Genomic DNA, 15,487 nt, shown 5'->3' with positions numbered 1-15,487 from the left:
AAAAAAGCTGCCTGCTGCGGCTGGAAACAAGGTTGATGAGAACACTGAGACTGAAACGAAACAGTAAAGTTGTGGGTTGGAAAACCAAAACAATGTGCTGAAAGAAGTTAAATAGCTGAGGGGAACTCTAGAGACAGCTGGTAATTCTCACTATGAGCGATCCCTTTTATATTAGACATAGTCATTTGATCCATTGTTAATATGAAAATATCGATTAGCGCAGCTTTAAAAAAACAAAATCTTTTTAAAATTAATTCAAACTACTTTCTGCCAAATAAATGATACCAATTGGATTATCCAATAACAAAGGAAAAAGATGTTGCTGATGAATTTTATGGGGTGGAGACAGAACTCCCTGAACAAATTAAACCAAAACTATCTGCATGGTTAGATACCACTGGTGGTAAGTTAAAAAATAACATGTTTTTTTGTAATTTGGTCAATCAAATTTACTCTCTCTAATGGACACCCATGCATGTGTTCAGTATGAATTTATAAATATATTGACACTGCAAAGACAGGAATCCATGTGAGATTTTCTGGTCTGTGGAGATTCTCACCAGATCTCCTCTCCTCGTTGCAACGGCTCTGACGTCTCGTTCCACTCTATTTCCCAAATCCATCATTTCCTATACAAATACTGCATTATATTGGCTACAGTCTGTTTTTATTTTCCTCAAAGACGATTCCCCTTAGCTGGCTGACTGACAGCTGTGTGTGCATGCATCATTATCTCCTTCACAGAGCCTGTCTGTTGCCTTAGCCTGTGGCAGACCTCAATCACACAGTATTAGAAATGACTTTGGTTTCCACAGAGCGCCGCGCTTTTGCCTGCTGCAGGTGAGCCACACATTATATGAACCAATGGGATATAGGTAAACTAGTTGTCCTGCCCATCTGGAACTATAGACATGTAAAATCAGGTACTAATAAGTTTGTTTGATTTAGCTCGTGGAAGCCAAGGCACAATGAGGGGGTTGCTGATAATGTTCCTGGAATCTGAGGTCATTGAGGCCAATAAACTGTTTGGATAAATGAAAGACAAATAAATAAAAAAAACTAAGCAAAATTTGTAAAAAATGAGTATGAGTAAAAATGAGTATGTAAATGTACTCATTCTACGAAGCAGCTCAAACTTAGGTACAATTAAGTGAAACCTTAAGAGGAGTACTAAGTCACTTCAGTCTTTAATTTGAGTTTGGTTGAGGTTTAAAATGCTAGTCAGGTCTGAGGTTTCAGCATACAGTCAGGTAATAAGATCCACAATAGAGGGTCTATGCTAATGCCTTGGTAGATAGTGTGCAGTAGATAAATCATGTTTATAGGCTGATGTCCTCGTCTTTGGCCTCTGTGAATATAACAAGATTGCTTCCAATTGAATCTAAATATGAGCTTTATGCATGCAAACACACTGCATAATAAAATACTGTGCACATGGATATGAATAAAGAGTCTCGCTTGCTATTTTAAACTACAGCCCACCACACCGGCTATTATCTGGTGTTTATATTCTAATATGTGACTATACTGTAAAAAATGCTGCTTCTTTGTGTTGATCCTGACAATTTGTCAAATTTAAATTCAGCAGCACTGGGAGGAACACATCAATTCAAAGTGAAATCAATTCTATCCCTCCTCCGCCTCTTTTTGACTTTCTCCCACTCTCTTGCTTCTCCTATCTATTTCTCTTTCCTTTCTGTAATAATATATGAGCTGCAGCAAATGTAATTACAAAGGGGTGGGGTTGGGGGGAATTGTGTGTGTGGGGAGGGGGGTGGAGGGATTTCTATGCATGCACAACAAAATGCAACATTAAAAAGCTATTATCAGAAAAGGGAACATTTTGGCAGATATATGGTGGAGGGCAGCTCCCGCCATATGTTTGTGGAGCCGGGGACAACAAGTCAGGTAGTAATTATCAATCATCATCAGGAGAGCCTGTCAAAACGCTAGGCTGGGCACGCTCTGAGTAGCGTTGCCATGGAGACAAGCCCACATCCCAGCAAGTGTGTGTTTATCAGAACATTAAAAATACACTCCCATATTTTTATCTTGCACATATAATATCGTGTAAATCATTCTTTTAGTTTATTTGAGCCACTGTTAAAATGCGTGTGTGTGTGTGTGTGTGTGTGTGTGTGTGTGTGTGTGTGTTAGGGATTTCCTGCCAAGCCAAACTAGGGAAAGAGATTTTTCAGGGATACAACTGAGGCTATGGTTTTGGTTTTACACCGATTCCCTTGCCTTCAGGATCAGGCATGTTAGGGGTTACAATTAGCAGATGGATATTTAAGTGGAATATTCTCACCATAGTAATATTAAGATAAATGTGTGTATGTGCACATACATAATGTATTTGCCAGTAATGAGCTAATTTCTGTGACCATACTGTTGCTGTACACAGACTCTCCATTCAGACTGTCATTGTTAATATTCCTCAGCCGAGGAAAGAGGACATTCTCCCAAACCATCATGACTTTGTCAGTTTCAATTTTACATATTCCTTTTTTGCATAGCCTACTTCAGTTTCCATTTTACATACACCAAATGCCTTCAAATCAAATTTCACTCCTTGCCATACAGGCTATTGAGAGCACTAGCATTTCCAGAACAGTGTACAGTTAGTGTGACTTTTCACAGAATCATACATGAGAAATGTTTCTGTAACCTTTCCAAATATTTCTAACAACAATGGTGCTTTTAGATGACAATCGATTTCCATGTGACCTCAATCCATTACCCTTCCAGGAATCAGGATAATTTTCACTTAAAACAAGCTCTGAAAATTAAATACATAAGCAAGTAAACATGAAAGCAATTTAGAGGGAAATTGGTGTAAGTGCAGTCTGAATTTTTGCTGCTTTATTATGGCAGTCATTTTGAAAAAAAAATGGTAGTGCTCTTAATTCATTATTTGTGCGCTGTTGTGCATGCTCCCCCTGGGGAGAAGCAACATTACTCTTTCATCAGATCAAATGAAGCGAAGCCGTGCCGTTCCAGGAAGAGCCAATTAAACTGTTCAAAGAAGTTTATTATTGCGACGGATTATGAAATCATTCTCATCGGATTCATTGGGGTGTGTGTTTCGACGGGGGTGTGAATGTGTGTACTTTACCACTGCGCAAACTCATAAAGGCTGTCGACTCAAGCTTTCCATTTGCAAAGTAAATAGAAAATTATGGTACGCCATCACAGTGTTACATGTTTTACAAGAGACATTTCACAAACGTAATTTATTGTCAAAATAGGATGTAATTATAGGGAGAAAATCATTAATTTCTTCCTTCTTTCTCTTTTTTTCTTTCATTCTGTCCACCTCATGTGATAGCCTCATGATGGTAGCGTCGCCTGTTAAGTACTTATTAACACACATCACATTTGAGACATGGCTGGGTTTAATCTTAACCCAGATCCAATGACTGACACACATACAGAGGAATGCAATGACCTCTGGTCCTGGAGAACTTAATAATATCGCCAAGTATTTAGCTCAAGACACACACACACACATGCTCAGTGTAATTATACAAGAAAAAAACTCTTTTGGCTAAAGTCCAACAAGGCACACTATCCTTTCTGTGTGTATTTAATCTGTAATAACTAACAGCACTGCTTTGCTGTCAAGACCAAAATAAATAAATACACTACAACACAATACAGGCTTTAAATATCTGACAAGTGAACAAGTCACTTCAGCTTTTACTTGTACCCAATGTTGGCAAGTAGCTCTTAATGGCTATTGTTCCAGGAGAGGAAATTGAAAAATAAATCCCATTTAGCAAAGAAATGTTAAGAGCACGCAGAGGGACTGTCCCAAATACACACCCTGTTGTTCCAAGAGTGCCAAATGTAAAACAGAGTCAAAGTTACATAATGTGGAGGATTTGCTAAAAACGGGATAACCTTCAAACGCTTCCACATCATTGATACTGACAGACTGCAGCAACAACTCAGTAGGACCGAGGCTTTAAAAATACAGTATTTCAATTTGGCTTTTGGAGAGAGAGTGAGAGAGAGAGAGGGATAGATAGACAGAGAAAGGGAACGGGGGAAGAGAGAGAGGGAGGGAGAGATGAAAGGGAGCAGTGGATAAGCTTCAAGGCTTATCCTATTCATTACTGGAGGAAAAAAAATCACATCATCGACCTATAAATAAATGAATGCCAGGATAAACACGGAGCCCATACATCAATAAAACATATGTATTCTAATAGATCACGCTCTAGTTACACTTGATGTGATTGAGTCGGCCAATGAGCCCAATCATAGGGACTTTATCATTTTGAAAAGCTACACAGCATTATGCTACGGTGATTATAAATAATCATTCACATAACAAAATAGGCCAATGGATACTTTTATCTTTCTCTCCATTTTTGTTTTTGTTTATACACTAATGTATTGTATTTTAGGGATTTAAGGAGTTTATTCCAGTAATGTACAAATAATGTAAAAAACAAAACAAGCTCTCTCCTGCTCTTTGTATTTTCTGTTGTCATGAACATGAAAGTAGTTGCATAATAAAAAAAATGTAACACTTTTGTTAACAACTGTCTGACGCAGCTGCCAGCAATGACACTTAAGGTAGGCGTTCTCTTTTCCAAGAAATGTCTGGGTCATTTTGGGGGAAAAAAATGGAAACATCAATCACAATCATCACGTACAGTTTAATCCTCCCTTTATTATTGTCATGTATCAGCGGTGTAATAATTATTTTTGACGTCAGTTAAGATACACAAGCTCTTTTCAGAAACAACAACCGGTAACAAGCCTCTACCTGCAGACGCTGTGAAAGATGCTCGACACTTAACCCAGCAACCCGGCTGGAAGGCTGCATTCATGAGCTGTTTCTACACCAGCCTCACTGGCAGAGACAGACTTTGTAAACAGCATCTACAGTTACGGTAATGAGTCAGACGTGTTCATTCCAGATTGCAACATGCTGTTCCGTAATTTTTATTAGGGACATTCAGAAGTTGTATCACAACTCACATCTGGGATTTTGTGAAAATATGACTCTCAGTGTGTAGTCCTTTACAGTTACAAACCTACCGCATCTTTTTTATAAATCATGTAAATATGAAATCTTGCTTGATTTAAACCCTGCTCACCAGCAGTGGTTCTTCCACATTTGACAAGTGTATTAATGGAATAATCATGTAAGCCATTATGAATGAGGTCAAGCAGGCCTGGTCAGCTGAAGTGTAAAGTAATTAATAACATGCTCCACAGTTTATCAGAATTTTAAATTACACAACTGCTTTAAAAAAAACAACTTTTTTTATCTCCAAGCCTGATAATGACTTGTCAAATTATTTGCAACCATCATACCAAAGTGGTTAATCACTTACCTTAGGAGGACAAGTTTGTGCCTTTTCAGGGAGTTATGTTCACTACACAATAACTTACATTTTTAGATTCATTTCCTACATTTGAGACGTTTCACTTTGCTATAAAAATCAACATGCAGAGACATGAAATGTACTTGATGAGTGATCCTCACAGTCAACATTTTAACGCCTTTGTCAATATTAATCTTGTGGTACCGCAGTTGAAAGCAGGAACCAGTCTGAAAATTACCTTTGGTGGTGCGTTCAAGGACACTCCGACATCCAATATTTGAAAGTCTGCCCCCCACTACATTCATGATCTACAATGTGTTGATGGAAAACTGTAACCTGAATAAAACCACACATCAAACAGGATAATGTGAATTTGGTCGTTACTTTCATTTAAAATGGTTCCTGTTTGGCAGATAACTCTTAAATCCTGGATGTCGGAGTGTCCGCAAATGCAGCAATATAAGGAGAGCTAATATTTGACTGATGTTCAATTCTACCATCTATTTTTATCAAATAAATATTGACAGATTAAATTGTTTTTTCGAGAGTCGAGAGTATGTAGCTTGAGAGACATTTTAGTGAGGAAATAAAACTGAAACTGTTAAAGTGGAGGAGATAAAAATAGGATTTTGAGAGGTGTCATGTTATGTCCCTTTAAGTTAAGTAAGGGTATACCTGGGTGCTCTTTCTTCCTCTACTAGTCAATTATCTTTGTCAAGCACTGCTTCTCTGACAAACCTTTGCACTGTAAATAACAGTTCCAGACCTCTAAAAAGCTTCTCGTCTATAGACAGATGCTTATTTATCTCTCTGCGCTGTTTGCTAAAAATAGACAAGCAGCAATGCAAAGCAATATGTATAGAGCTGATGTGTTGCTGATGTCATAATAGGGATAATAAGGGAGATTGTGCCTTATTCAGCCCAAAAAGTCATGCTAATGCTGCTGATGCCTGTCAAAGTTTTAGTTAAAATAGCACTGTGGCATCAATTCTGCCTGTGCATACCAGGTATAGAGTACAAAATAAGACACATCCTGCTCACAATGTGTTAGGGTTAGTCATACAGCATGGCATGTTGAGTTATATGCTGTGTGTAAGAGCCTATAGTGTAAAAATATGTATCTTTCATTTCTTGTAACATTATTTTACAGATATGTAAGGACATGATAATGCACAATATAAGTAGCCTTTCACCAGATGTTCAGTTCATTGTTATATAAAGTCCATGTCCTGATTATGAAATCCAACTATAAACTACATGTGCTCTTTTCTCCTCTGAATTTCTCCTCTATGGCCTCTGTATACCATGACATATGGACGATGAAAAATTCATGGGCCGGTGGTTAACAGAAATCTGCAGAGGAGATGGGAAAACATGAGCTTAGCAAGCATTTTGCCTATTACATTAACAGACGGGGCTGTCATGGGACGATATTGGCGTATGCATATTTCATCTAATCTGATTTCATGTTTAAAGAGGGAGCGAGAAAGTGGTTCAAGTTGTGGAAACAATGACATCATACTGTATGCTCATCTGGTGACCCAACCCAATCAAGCTAGCAGGACTAAATGTTTTTAAAGATATTATCTCAAAGTAAAGGTTTAAGATTTTAGCATGTTTAGTGCTTTCCAGATTTTCCTTTTCCTCGTCTCTCCTTCCCTAGTACAGTATATTTCAGTATCAGTCTCAGTGAGAAGACGAGTGACAGGAAATCACAGGAAATCTTTTTTCTGTCAAACACAGATGTAACTAACTCAGACATGCAGAAACAGCCTCATAAATACACATGAAGCACGACCAAATTCAACCACAGATGCACAGAACTAGCACACACGCACCACATTACAAAAATAGACGGTAAAGTTCTGTTTATGATCAGTGCATCTGGACAATGTTAATATATTGAAGCAATAAATAGTTTTTTAATACTCCTCCCACCCTGGAGGATTACAAAAAAGGATTCCAAAGGATTGTACTCAAAATGTTTCTTTTTAATAAAAATCAAACCAGCACTGAGTGAGAGATATTTCAAACAAACACACACTGAGCTGAGCATGAAAAATATACTTTCTGTGCCAAGGAAAGAGACCTGGGGAATATAGGACAAATGAGAAAGAGAAAGAGGAGGAGGAGGGGCAGCTCCTCTCAACTGCTTTGCCTCAAACATGATTGCCTCACTAACTTTCAAAATACTGTTGATTTAAGCAATGTGCACACAAAGAGTGTTAGGTTTCTGAAGGGGTGGCGGGAGGGAGGGGAGAGGAAGGTCAGCAGTTTGGGAGCATAACTTCAGAATCAGAGAAAATGGGAAAAATTTTGTTCATAATATTTTCCTGAACAGATGCCCAAATGAGTAGCTGTCAAGATGCTCTGAAGCTCTGCGATGTACATCTTGTTTAAATATATCATATAGAGCACCTCTAGGTCGAGTTTACAAATATTTATGTTATTGCTTTGTAGCACATACTGTATCCATACCAAATGAATGTGAATAATACTCAACAGAACCATGAGCTAATAACAAAACCTTGAACCTTATCATCTGTCATTCAGCAAACGCCTGGCCCACTCAAACTATTTCTGGCTTTTTCTCACAGCAGAGGAGCCTCAGTAATGACAGTAATATAATTATAGTACAGTACAGTATATAAGATCTTCTATATTCTTAGGTTTATATAAGAGCTTGTTTTTCATTCAGTATGTCAGAGTGCACACAATAAGTACTGTAAAGAATATGTGTGTCAGCGAGGTCTTCCGCACAACTTATATTTCCTTTTCTGTGATTGTGCAATGGTAATAGTACATTCCTCCTGGCAAGAAATTAAATCGGGGACACAAAGTAGCATGGGTATAATCAATCCACGCTGGCAGAGAATGCATGATAATTATAAACAAAAACTGTGTCATTCCCTGCGAGGAAAGCAGCTGCAGGGGTGACAGGCGATGCTGAACATAAATATGGATCACAGGACTAAAGATCTGGTAACTGACGCAAACCGCAGTTTTGCAAAAGCATGGTGGTGACATGGACGAAAAAACATGAATATAGATCGAGTTAGACAAAAGCACAGTCTCTGTGCAACTGTCATTGTCATACTAGGAACGACCTTACATCATCGGGTAAAGTCACAGCAAATATTGAAGACATCATTATGAACATAAGAGCAGCCAGAGCATGCAGTTTCATTCACTGGACAAGTTCAAATAAAAAAAAACATATGTTGCAGATTATATAATAAATCTGCACATGATTATGGTGTACATACACCTACTGTAGTGCTGTGCTGAAACCATAACCAGGCTACCAAGAATAGACTGTATTTCACCATCCGGCTTTCATCTGATGGCTACATTTCACACAATTGGTACAACTGTACCAACAGGCTTGCTGAAAATCTGCAATAGCACTTTTTCACTTTTTTTCCCCTGAGGCCTCTCGTCTTCTCTACCCCCTGAGGTAGCCTGACACACTTTTCATGAATTAGCCTAGACAAGACGGACGGCTATTAGAGCTGCCACAGCAGATTTGGCTGAATCCAAAAGGTCAGAATTAGCATTGAGAGATGCATAGAAGAAAGTCCTAAAATTGTTTTTAATATTTCACAGCTGCACAGTATTACTTCTTACGTGTCCACAGCGCTGGTATCTATCCTAATAAAGGTGGATTTAATATGCTGTTTATAGCTGCTTTTTGATACGGAGCCTGTAAATGGCAGGAGAACTTTACTCAGCAGTTGTGTATGTTTCTAAGAGCATATGTGCAAACATTAATGTGTGTGTTTGTGCATATAAGTAAGACGCCCTTGAGGCCTTAGTTCACTTAGCAGAGTGATGGAAATTACTTGGCTCTGCTGTTTTGAAACAAATCACAAACAAGTCTCCTAGCAGCAATTCAAGCAGAAATAAAAGCCTGCTTCAAACCTAGTAAACCTTCATGTGAATAACATCCGAAATCTGGTCGCCTTAGTCAAAAATAAAGTAGAACTCCCTTAGGCTCTGAAAATAAACCTTTAGCTTAAATGTGGCTCACAGAGGAATGGCATTATTGAGCCAAGTGAATGAGCAACAGCAGCCACAGGATGTTAGCGTTACTATTCATAACTTATTTTCCTATGCCTAAAACCGATTTTCCCTTCTGGTCTCACCTCTGCTGTTCTCTTAAAATGCAATTACCTACTGGCAAATTTACAGGAAAAGAAAAACAATGACTTTTGACCAGAGGAGCCGTTACTGTGAATGTCAAATTGATGCTGCACAAGAGCCCGCTGAGCTCTGCTGTGCTACAGAGCAGAGGAAATATAAAAAGAGATGAATCACATTATTCCTTTGTTTTAGCCCAGCTCGGGGTTAATAAAATGTGTGGATTCATAAGCAGCAGGGAAAGCACAGTGAATGGCAAACATGTTCCAGCACTTCAAAATTCCTCACTGGAACCACAGAATGCTTTTCATAGGTGCGACTGGTGAGGGTGTTTGAATGGGTCTTTCTGTTTATAAAAGGGGGACAAACGAACTGAGACTAAATGAAAAATACATCGAAAGCATATTGAAAAACAAATGATAGTCAATTGTATTGTATTGAATTTTAGTCTTAATTAACTAAACTAAGAGAGCATTGACCAAAAAGCATGTTGAGTTTAGGTGGCTTTAATTCATTTGGGCAATGAAAGGTACAGTATTATAAGGTACATATATAAGTACAGAGTTATAATAGAAATAAAGGAGTCACGAGTGAAATGAGATAAGATAAGATAAACTTTATTGATCCCACACTGGAGAAATTCACTTGTTACAGCAGCTCAAGAGTCAAAAGTAGAGGAAACGAGTGATTGAGTGATAAATAAAAATAAAAATAAAAGCTATATACACTCTATACACCTTTCACTTACACAGATATGACCATGATAGATAATTGCACACATAATTGTAATACACAGATGGTGTGTAGCCTTATACAAAACAAAATATAAAAAATATTGCCCTGTAAATTGGATAATATAAATAATTTAAACAGAGATTGAATTGCATAGGATACAAGAAGGAAATACACAGGATAATTGTACAGTATAAATATAAAGCATATGCAGTATAATATAATATGTATAAATATGAATAAATAGGATATATAACCTGAGATAAACAGTGCAAAGTAACTGTGATGTTGTAAGTGGTGGCTGATATGACAGACGCAACAACAGTGTTACATTATGTTATGCTAGTGTTAAAAAGTCTGATTGCCGTCTGAAAGAAGAACCTGTGGTAGCGCTTCTTACAATGTGGGTGTAGCAGTCTGTTGCTGAAGGAGCTGCTGAAGGCCCCCACAGTCTCATGCAGGGGGTGAGAGGTGTTGTCCATGATTAACATCAGCTTGGCTAACATCCTCCTCTCACCCACCAACCCTATGGAATCTAGAGGACAGTCCAGGACAGAGCTAGCCCTCTTTTCCTGTCCCTCTCTGTGCTTCCACCTCCCCAGCAGACTACTGCGTAGAAGATTGCAGATACCACCACAGCGTCATCAATTTTTCTTCACAGTGTCCTACACACTCCAAAGGATCTCAGTCTCCTCAGCAAATGAAGATGACTTTGGCCCATTTTGTAAAGGACAGGTGAGAGGTGAACACCTAGGTATTTGTACGCTCCCACCATCTTAATATCCAATCCCTGTATGTTCACTGGTGTAGTCTGGGGAATCTTCCTGCAGAAGTCTATCACCATCTCCTTTGTCTTGCTGGCATTTATGTGAAGTTGGTTGAGCTCATACCAGTCGACAAAGTCGGTGATGACCTCCCTGTATTCCTGCTCATTCCCTTCTGATACAGGTCCAACAATGGCTGTATCATCAGAGAACTTCTGGAGGTGACAGTTGCCCGTGTTATGTCTGAAGTCCAATGTTTACAGGGTGAACAGAAAAGGAGAGAGCACCGTACCCTGTGGGGCCCCTGTGCTGCAAACCACCACATCAGACACACAGTCATGAAGCCTCACATGCTGGGGTCTGCTGGTGAGGTAGTCGATGGTCCACGCAGTCATGTGGCAGTCTACTTCTGCTCCTACTAGCTTCCCCCTGAGCAGTGATGGCTGTATTATATTGAAGGCACTAGAAAAGTCAAAAAACACGACCCTCACAGTACTCCCAATGTTCTTAAGTTGTGACAGGGATCTGTGCAGTAGGTAGATGACTGCATCATCCGCCCCAGTGCCTGGGTGACTGGCGATGGTGAATTGCAGGTGGTCCAGCTTTGAGGTCACCAGGAGTCAGAGGTGGTTGAGTATGATCCACTCCATAGTCTTCATCAGGTGAGAAGTTCAGGCTACTGGTCTGAAATGGTTGGGCTCCCTGGGGTGCACAGTCTTTGGTATAGGAAGCACACAGGATGTTTTCCACAGGACTGGAACTTTCTCCAGACTAAGGCTCAGATTGAACATGTGCAGAACTACCACAGCACATAAACTAATGATCTCCACACAAAGCCAAATGACAGCTATGAAAAATGTAGCATAGACGTCCTCATAACGAGTAATAAACAACAAATTTAGGAATCCCAATTTCTGCATTACTTTTTTTTTTTTTTTTTTTTTTAACATTTATTTCATTCAAAGTCAAGCCAAGTGAGCCAAGTAAAAGCCCCCTAAGTTTTGGATTGTTTTCATAGCTATCCAGTGAAAACCATGTATCTCCAAATTTGGTGATTTAGATTTTTTTAAGAAACACTGAACGATTAAGTGTTCCTTTATGGATTGAGAAAATCTTTGTACTTTTTTAGCTGAATAGACCACTGATTTAACATTGCACTCCTCACATTGTCAGAGTCAGTCAAATCAAAAGATCAGATCAAAACCAATGCAGCAGAACCAGAGATATCATCTTTTTTAGTCCACGCATTCTTCTTCCTTGTTCAAACCTGCATTACCCACAATGCAACTTGACCACCAACAGTTAGGTCGGAGATTTACAAGCATTTTGCTAATGTAGCCTTGAGCCGCTAGCCTCAAGCAGAGATGATGAGTGAGCTACAGATGTCACTTCTGTCTAACTCCACACCCCCAGATTTGTCTTTTTTTCTTAAATGCCTCAAGTGACATCACTTGAGGCATTTATCAGACCTTACACAGGTCCATCTGGAGCTACAAAAGCCTTTATAAAACTTTTTTTCACATATGTAGTGGTACTAACCAAGACCTGTAAACAGACTTTGATGTGTAAAGTCTGTGCACATCCCCTTTAAAAACCCATTGGATAATCTGAAAAATCATTGCCAACTGTATTTGGCTTTGGAAGCCAAATGATACAGTAGCTCCCTTTTCTTTGCCCTTTGATGGTCTTCATTTTGATAGGCAGCTCTTACACAAATAAAAATTTTAAATGGCTTAAAGTACATTTTTGGGGATTTCACACAATGGAACTAAATTGCTTGGCCCAAAAAGTGCAAGCACTGTCCATTTCCCACTAAAAGCAGACTTGAACAAATGGTCAGGGTAACCAAAATTACATAATTGAAAGTTTGAGATCAACCGTACTGTGAGAATGAGTTTTAAGTGCATGCTTACATTCAGGGCTCAGGACATGAGGAGTTTGATGTTTCATGGGGCAATGTGCAACACTCCAAACTGTCATAAACTGCCACTGTAATGGCTGTTGGCATTTCAGATAAGCTAATATGATAACTTATCTGAAGGCTACAATCAAATCTCCAGCTGCCACACTCACCAAACTCGTCACAGATGCTCTCATTCTGCAGCAGGGTGGGGTGTTCAAAGGTGTCCCGACAGTACAGGATCCTCGTGCTACCGCACAACGCAGCGATGCCGCCCAGCGCCAGCACTGTGTGATCTATGAGCAGAGAGGATGGCTGCTCTCTGAGCCGCGCCAAAACTGAGCGGTAGCGGCAATACTGGGGATAACTAAGGACCAAAACCTTCCGCCCATCCTCCTCCTGGCCTGAAAAACAAAAAAAATACAGACACACAGTTAGATTTTATACATAGTAAAATTTGACATTCAATAGGGAAAGCTTTGCAGGGAAATATAGAATGTTTTGTTTTTCAAGTGCTCCTGTAAGATTTGTAGAGAATGGCAGCACTTAATTTTACAGGACACATTCACTCTTCCATTTCTCTTCAGGTTTTACTACTTTATTCTCTCTCATAGATCATTCTTTGGCGACTATTATATTCTGGCACATCTACTGCCAGTGTGCTGTGAATATGATCCTTTTACTATTAGCCTTAAATTGCAAGGTTGCTTGTAATGTTTGAAATCTAAGACTTTAGGGTAGTCCTACTGTAACTTTTGAGTACCAGATAAATCTCAAGAAGGTAAATATGCGATAAAAACTAAATCCAACAACACAGAAACTTTTCATGTACGTATTGCTTTGAGAAATCATGCCAAAAATATATTATATTTTCATGAATTCCTGGAAAGCAATACATCTTTGCTATATGCTAATTTGTCCAGCGCCAAACAATACCCAGACTCTAACAATACTGTCTCTCACATACAAATATAATCATCTCTCTTGCTACCTGATCTTTCTGTCTGTTTCAGGAAATGCATCACATTAAGGAAGCAACCTGCTCTAATGTTGCTGTTTCATTGTGACTGAATAGTTTTCATGAAAACTTCTTCTTCTTCTTCGTCTACAAGGATTGTAGTAATAATACATTTCACCAAACTGGCACAAAACCCTTTTATGTTTACTGTGCAAACATGTTATGTTGTTGAGCTGCATGTTTGAAATGCATGATATGCATCGCTGTTGGGGTGACAAGAGGAATGTCAAAAACAACTCTACATGCTCGCTACTTTGACAAGGTTTTTTAACAAGCAAGTTCGAGGTGGAAAGTCTTCGGAGCAATTGAGACAAGGTAAGCGTGAATGGGTGTTTGCTTACATGCATGTGTCTGTGGCCATTCATGGTCTGGGTAATTGGGATGTCTTCCTGACTGCTGACCTTGTTATTCTTCAACCATCTAAATGTTTGAATCTAGTCTAGTAAATGTATTAATCCTTCTGGAAAAATCAAATACATAATAATTTATGAGAAAAACAAACACACGTAAATGCATGAGTGCACATTACGGTTTTCAGTCTTGCTTTAAGATCTACAGCCACTAGTTTGATAGTAGTAATCGGGTACAGTTGGTTGATAGCAAAGCTCACTGTTTTACTCAGGTGGTAGTGAAACCTCCCATTAGAGCCAGACTTTACCACCACCTTAGGTGTTATGTTTCTCATGTGGGTTTGTAATTAATATTCCACTGATGGTGTGTGTGTGACTAATGCATAATCACCTGCGACAACTAACTGCCAAAGAAATCTCTTCTGTTATGTGGAGATCCTCTGGACAGGAAGTACAGACTGAGTTGACACAATAAACTGCCATCAAAGCCAGGAAATATGTTGATAGACAATAAAAATCAAACAGATAAAATCAAACTGTTATACCATGACAAGACCATGTAAGAAGAAGACTAAGAGCGTACAGCTAAATCTGCTTAGAAGATAAAGTCATACAAATACAATGCTGAGTGTCAGAGGAATATCACAAGTCACTACAGGAACATTTTTAAACTATAGTGATGTCAGAAATTAGAGAACAGAATTCAAATATGTTAAGGTGGCTCTAAATTCACTAAAACCTACCAGATATACAGTATATAGATGTATACCTGTATTTCTATAGGACTTGATATGATAAACTAAGTGCTCTGGAATGTTTGTCTTGTATTTATTAACAATATCTGTTCATGATATTTTCCCCTGCATAATACTTGCCTCTAACACACAAACTGAACCAGCAGACATTTTATCAAATGTAGCCTCTTTATTTTGCTTCTTACAGTTAAAAACTCTACTCTCTTACAGTATATCTTCTATATGTGGATGTTATGCAAATAACAAAGCATTAGCAGTTAAGGCTACAGGTTACTGATGGTGATTAAAATGACATTTTCATGCAGTCCTGCTTAATTACAACAGAACATCTCCTGCCACCCACATAACAGAAATATAATAATCTATAACTAATTACATGCTCAACTATTATTTTTTATGCAGCAGGAGATGCAACTGGATAAATAAGGCACTTTAGGAGAGAAATAATTTAATGAGCCAATTTGAATGTGTAGAAGAGACATTTCA

The 15,487-nt window shown here is 38.6% G+C and overlaps 1 protein-coding gene across 1 annotated transcript in view; it reads right to left on the bottom strand.

The window, feature by feature from the left end:
* The window catches only part of arid5b (AT-rich interaction domain 5B), a 75,158-nt gene that overhangs the window by 29,708 nt on the left and 29,963 nt on the right, over positions 1-15,487 (bottom strand). Inside the window, exon 4 of the mRNA XM_044213372.1 lies at positions 13,052-13,282. Coding sequence (XP_044069307.1) covers positions 13,052-13,282 — 231 coding nt within the window. The remainder of the gene's footprint in view (positions 1-13,051; positions 13,283-15,487) is intronic.

The sequence above is a fragment of the Siniperca chuatsi genome, linkage group LG11 (genome assembly GCF_020085105.1).
Source record: "Siniperca chuatsi isolate FFG_IHB_CAS linkage group LG11, ASM2008510v1, whole genome shotgun sequence".
Taxonomy (NCBI): domain Eukaryota; kingdom Metazoa; phylum Chordata; class Actinopteri; order Centrarchiformes; family Sinipercidae; genus Siniperca; species Siniperca chuatsi.
The sequence above is the reverse complement of the archived record's forward strand: the minus strand, read 5'-3'. Positions and strand labels throughout refer to the sequence as shown.